This window comes from Choloepus didactylus, chromosome 10, assembly GCF_015220235.1.
Source record: "Choloepus didactylus isolate mChoDid1 chromosome 10, mChoDid1.pri, whole genome shotgun sequence".
Taxonomy (NCBI): Eukaryota; Metazoa; Chordata; class Mammalia; order Pilosa; family Megalonychidae; genus Choloepus; species Choloepus didactylus.
This window is the reverse complement of record NC_051316.1, coordinates 92,295,128-92,301,300: the sequence shown is the minus strand read 5'-3', so window position 1 is coordinate 92,301,300 and position 6,173 is coordinate 92,295,128. Positions and strand designations below refer to the sequence as shown.

At 58.8% G+C, this 6,173-nt stretch overlaps 1 protein-coding gene across 1 annotated transcript; it reads right to left on the bottom strand.

The window, feature by feature from the left end:
• Positions 1–1,091: 1,091 nt before the first annotated feature.
• Positions 1,092–3,798, bottom strand: IER5L (immediate early response 5 like). The gene has a single exon (XM_037797456.1). The coding sequence runs from the start codon at positions 3,585–3,587 to the stop codon at positions 2,379–2,381; it is 1,209 nt and encodes a 402-aa protein (XP_037653384.1). The 5' UTR covers positions 3,588–3,798; the 3' UTR covers positions 1,092–2,378.
• Between the last annotated feature and the right edge of the window lie 2,375 nt (positions 3,799–6,173).

The following is a 6,173-nucleotide window of genomic DNA, read 5'->3' as shown; positions in this document are numbered from 1 at the left end:
CGAGTGTCCCCGGGAACTTCGCCTCGCTCTACACCGAGACCCAGAACCGAGAGTATTCTTGAGACTGGCTTGCGCCCGCTTCTCGGAGACTGGGGTGCGGGCTTTTCGGCGGCAGCCCCTCCTCTCGCTGCGGGAGGCCGGAAGACTGGGAGGGGGCGTCAGCCGTCCTGCGGGGTGGAGGGGAGGCTCGCTCAGGAAAAGGGAGCACGAAGGCGAAAGAAAGACAGAGACAGTATCGGGAGAGCCCGAGAGAAACACTATTAAACTGAGCAAGCTGTCCTTTTCCCTTTTTTTTGGGGGGGGGGGGCTTTCTTTCCTATCCCCTCTTTGCAAAGCTGGAACCGCCCCGCGCGCCCCCGGGCCGGAGCCGCGGCTCCAGATGTGAATTTGGTTCTAGTGGGGAGGACGCGAGCTTCCTCAGGGCCTTGGCACATTCTCCCACTCTGAGGTCATTCCGTAGGTGGTCAGAGGGGAGAGCGAGCCTGAAGCCTTCCTGCCTGCATCCACTGGGGAGGGAAGAGAGGCGGGAGAGAGGGAGGGAGAAGAGAGAGAGGGGAGGGGCGCAAGGAGGGAGGGAGACGTCGCCAGCACACCACCAAGTGGCACCGAGCAGTGATAACAAACTCAACTTAAAAAAAAAAAAAAAAAAAAAGAAAGAAAAAGAAAAAGGAAAAAACTTCCCCAAGTTGCAGCCTGAGACTTGCGGACGTGAGGGTAGAGGCGAGGGGCGGGGAGTGTGGGTGGCCCAGGAACCCCCAGGCGTCCCCCTGCTGCTCTCCCCGGCTGAGAGAGAGCCCAGACTCACGGCCTACCAGGCCCTGCATTCCTGGCTGGGCAGGAAATCTGCTAGAGGCTGGCTCGGCTTCCTGATGGAGACTTCAGGGGCGCCTGTTCCCGTAGGAGGCTAGCCCCGCTGGGAAGTGGGAGCCCGGGAAGCTCGTGGCACTGGTTTCAACCCCAGCAAACCCCCACCTCACCACCAGCCCGAAGGATGTGGGCAGATCCCGCCCACCCAGGCTCTGGAGAACTGGGGTTTGCATGGGTTTTCTCTCCACACTTCCCCCCCACCCCCCCATCTTCCCCAAGCCGCTCTGTAAACAAGGTACCACCATCCTCTGTAATCGACTTTTTATTAAGATTATAAATTTAAACAAATAATCTTAACAGTTTTACCCGGTGATATACAATTCAGAAAGCACAAAAATACAGGGGTATGAGGGAGAAGGGCCAAGAAAGGAAGGGTTGGAAACTTGTTTTGGGGTCCACATGGTGCTGATGGCAGAAGGCCAAAGGGACTGCGGACGCACCCCACCTTTTTACAACAAAAGGTTTAAAATTAAACAAAATCTATCGAGCTGAAGACACAGACGGGTTTCTCACAGGCTCGAACAATACAGGTTTCATGAAACGCAACCTTAGGCTGAACCAGGACAGTGCAACTTAGAAGCACACGCACAAACACCACATCTGACCAGGAACTTAGAGAAATGTCTTCAAAAGTCGGCGGTCCCGGCCCCTCCCTTCCCCGGGGCCGCCCGGATCCAGGTGAAGGAATGGACTTCCTTTTTTGTTTAGTGAGGACTGCAGTGTTGGGCATGATGGGAAATGTAGTCCGCCGTGTCCGCCCCCCACCCCTTCCCCAAACAGTGTCCGAGTGTCGGGGTGTCCTGCCTCACCCCCTATCCGGGAACCGGGGTGGGGGGAGGGAAAAGAACCCAGCTAGAAGGGCGGGGAGAGGAGGGTTCAAGACGCCCTCCCCGCGAAGAAAAGAAAAAAAAAGTTGAAGTGTTTTCATTTCTGCCTTCTCATTTTGAGAACTTTGGAGGCCGCCCCCAGAGAGGAAATGTGACCCAAACGTCCCTTTCGGAGATAGAGTTTGCCTTTGTTTTTCCTCAGGATTTCACAAGACCCATCCCTCACCCTACGGAAGGACTCGGGAGAACCGACCTCCGGGCTTCCCGAGTCTCACAACGGATTGGAATCGGCGTCCCGGGTCCCGCGCCCTCCTGCGCTGCGCCCCCGGAGCGCCCCGGTGGCCTGGGCGCCCTGCCTTGCCCCCGGCTGCCCGGCACCTCCTCCGGGCAGTAGCTTTTCGCTCAACACCACTGCAATCACTACAATAAAAAGAAAAAAGAATAAGAGAAACACAAAGCATACTTAAATAGGCGCTTTTTCTCTTTGCAAAAATAAAGTCCAAGATCTTAGATTTCTTTTTCTTTTTATTTTACAATTTATAAAACATCAGCCGCCTCCCCTGCTTGTCCCAGCTCAGCTCAAGTGGCCCGGTGCCTGCTCACTCCCTTCTCTCCCCCCTTGGTCGAGTCTTTGTTTGGCCCTAGCCCCGCGGGGCCTCGGGGCCCCGTGCCCTCGGGGGGTCCCTAGAAGGCGACAATGGCTCGAGTCCAGGCGCCGAGGCTGGCAAGCGCCTGTTTGGCGCACAGCTGCCCGTTGAGTGGCGGCGGCTGCTCGGAGGAGTCCGGCTGTCGGCTCACCAGCCCGGAGAAGCCCGAGCCAAAGATGGAGATCAAGTTTGAGATGTTGGACGTGTCCGGGGACGAGTCTGGGCAGAAGTCCTCGAAACGGGCGCGCTTGCAGGGGGCGAATTGGGCGCCCCCGGGGGGTTCTGCCCCCAGCTCGCCGGGGTCCTCGTCGTCGTCGTCCTCCTCCTCCTGGCCAAGGTAATACTTGCGCTTGCAGCCGGCTGCGGGCGCCAGGCCGGGTCCTGGGGCGCCCTGGCCACAGCATGGGCAGTGGGCGGAGGCGCAGCAGTCCTGGTGCAAGTAGCCGTTCTCCACTGTGGTCACCACGTGAGTGTCCAGGTCCAGCACGGTGGTCTGACTGCTGCAGTGCACGCCGAAGTCCGAGGGGGCCGGGTACGCGCTCCGGTAGAAGCCGGGGGAGGAGGTGGGGGCCGGGGAGGCAGGCGGGGAGGCGGCGGCGGCCGGAGGGACGGCCCCTGGGGACGCGGAGGGCGCGGAGCAGGCGGCCGAGGAGCGAGGGTCCCGCGGACAGAGCGCTGCAGGCGCGTGTGGAGGCAGAGGCGCAGGACCCGGCTGCAGCGGCTCCAAGGGCTGCCCACGGTGGGGCACGCCGTGCGGCGGCTGGAGCGCGGCGCACCCGGGCAGCTCTGAGAGCGCCCCCGCGCAGCCCGCGGGCGCCCCGGCCGCCGCACAGCCCCTGGGCGCCGGGTGCTGGTGCTGGTGCAGCTGCTGCTGGAGGTGCAGCTGGTGGAGCTGGTGGAGCTGGTGCAGCTGGTGCCGGGCGGCCGGCTCGGGCGCCTCCGCGTCTCCGCCACCGCCAAGTTGGAGAGGGCCGAAGTCGGCCGCGCTAGCCGGCATGCCCGGTGCCGCGTACGCGAGGTGCTGGAGCTGGTGGTGGGGTGGCTGCTGCTGTTGTTGCTGCTGCTGCTGCTGGCGCCGATAGAGCTCCGCGTAACGCTCGCTCAGGTAGAGCTGGCGCGCGTTGCGGAGCACGTAGGACACCAGGAGATTCTTGTGCAGCTTGATGCCGCCGCGCTGGGTCCGGGAGCTGTGGATCTTGCGCAGGGAGATGCTGATCAGGCTCTGGGCGTCCAGGGCGCACTCCATGCTCCCGCGGAGACGGCGGCGGCGAAGCAGTCGCCACCGCCGCTGCTGCTGCTAATGCCGCTACTGTTTCTACCTCTAGCAGGCCTCCGGGACGCGCTGGGTAGGGAGAACGGAGTCTGGGTCAGCAGGTCGGCTGCGCTCCGAGAGGCGCCGCCACCATGCGCCGCGCGCCACCCGCGGAACCGTGCTCCCCAGACGGCGCCAAAGCAACGAGCCCCGGCCGGCCCGGGCCCCAGCTATTTAGCCGGCTGCCCGGGCCCCGCCCCACACCAACTGAACCAGTAGGAGCACTCAGAGCCTCCCGAGTGACAGGCACTGCCCGCCCCGGAGCCACAAGGCTGGCCAATCAGACCAAGGCGGTTCCTTTGTGCTATTCAAATACCGAACGGACCCAGGGCCGCCAACGCCGCCGCTGCCTCGAATGTTCTCCTGGGGCCGCCGCGCTGCGCTGGACTCGGAGCCGCCGGGGCCGCCGTCTACGATATGGGTCGCCTCTGAGTGACCACGTTGGAACCCACAGCCGCCCCCGGCTTGGTTCCTGGGAGCCGGGGGTAGGCTCACCTGCGTGCCTCTGCAACTGGCTCCACCCCCTTCCTCGCGACTGGGCCTCACCTGCGGCAGGTGCGCGCAACTCCACACTCTTAGCCACGCGGCTCCTCTTCTTTCTCACCTGCCCTCCTCGGCGAGACCCGGGAGACCCGCGGCCTTTGCAGAAGGCTAATGGGGTCGCCGGTTGACATTGCAGGCCCCTCAAGGGAGAGGTTTGTAGGTACTCTCAACCGCAGAGAATGTTGGGCTGACTTCCTGACTTTTTTGGCTTAGGGGCCTCTGGCAATGCTCGGGGAAGGGCTGGTCTCCCCGTTTGCTTTTTCCCCATTTGTATGACAGGAAAAAAAAAAGTATCACGAATTTTGGTCTTCTCTGATCTAGAAGCCTCTGAGGCATACCCAGAGAGGATACGGGCTTCCAAACCAGTCCAGGCACTGAGTTTCCTAATCACCAGTTCTGTAACCTCTCCTCTCCTGCCTAACTAATAATAATGACAATAGGTAGCATTATTATGTGCCTACTATGGGGAAGATCCCTGCCAAGAATGCCCTGAATTCCTCACAAAAACCGTTCACAGAGGAGGAACCTGAGGCTCAGGGAAGTGGATTATTTTTAGGGAATCACACAGCTGGAAGTGGCAGAGCTAGGATTGGGCCAGGGCTGTGAGATCCAGAGATGTTAGGACCAAGAACCGAGGAACTTGGCCACTTAACCTTTATTGACCGTTTTCCTTTGTATCCTGAACCATGCATGGCACATCTCCCCCCAGATGGGGACCCTCAAGACCATGGGAGAAGAAAGGGACAGGAGTGCTGACCCCCAGGGCTCTCCACCTGGAGTGAGAGGCGTGAGGGGACGGTCCATGGTGCCCGGCAGCTCCTGAGGCTCCTCGCAGTGGTCAGGTTTGCCTGGGGTGGGAGTCCTTGAAGGACGGACAAACAGGCCACACAGGAACTGTGAGAGATTGGTGGGGGCCTTGTGGGAGCTGAGGTGAGGAGGGGCATGGCGAGCAGTCTCCCCACAGTTTCACTCCCTCAGCACCTAATTTGTCCCTTGGCTGGAGTGAGGAGACCCAGCCAGTCCATCCTGCAGTTTCACTTTTTGGGTTTCCCCCTAGTCTTAATTCTTAAGATTTGTTTCCTCAAACAATTTTTCAGCATCTATTCCATGCCTGACATCAAGGGTAAAAACAAAGTTAGGGGGCAATTACCCCTTTTTTGGGGGTACTGAATTTTGGGCACTGAAAACCAAAGTGACTTGCCCAAGATCACACAGCTCTGTGTCCATCTCTGGGTTCTGTGTTCTGTCCTTTCCATGCAGTCTAAGAACAATCTCAAACCAGCCTGAGCCTGTGACCAAGGGCACCCAGAGAAGCCAGGGTTGAAAGTTTAGGGGGACTTTAGAGAAAGGGCATCTTACTTCGATTCAATTTGTGATCTCGTGGCAGAAATGCAGAATTGTGGAATTTGTTCATGTGGAATAAAGATATTTTATTTCTTCCCCTTACTTTCCCAGGGCCTGTCTTAAAGACACATGAATGCTTCATTTGTATATTTTTGAAGTTCACCTGTGAGACATCACTAGCATGTGGAGGGTGGGGGTGAGGGTGGGGGTGTGTGTCTTATCCTGCTTTTCACCACTGAGGACTCTGTATGCAAATCAAGCCTGGCTCGTTGCAAGTGCTCAAGAATGTAGTATTAATTTTAATTTTGGGCCTCCATTCTTTCTATGCCCAGTATTTGTTGAGGAAACGAAGACTCAGAATTTATGTGCCTTGCTCAAGGTCACACAGCCAGGAAGTGGTGATGCCAGGTTTGAATCCAGGTCTGTCTGTTTCCAGGACCAGAGCTTGCTCTAGGTTCTTGGAAGTCAGCCTCTTGCTTTCCCAGTGTGTGGTGCTGAGTCCAGTTCTCAGGGTGAACCTGACCCTGGTTTGATTGACACCCACCACTTTCCTGCCAACTGCTCTGAGACCAGGGCCTGCAGGAGCCCACAAAGAAGCAAACATCAGTTCCAGCCTCAGCTTGTCCTTCACAG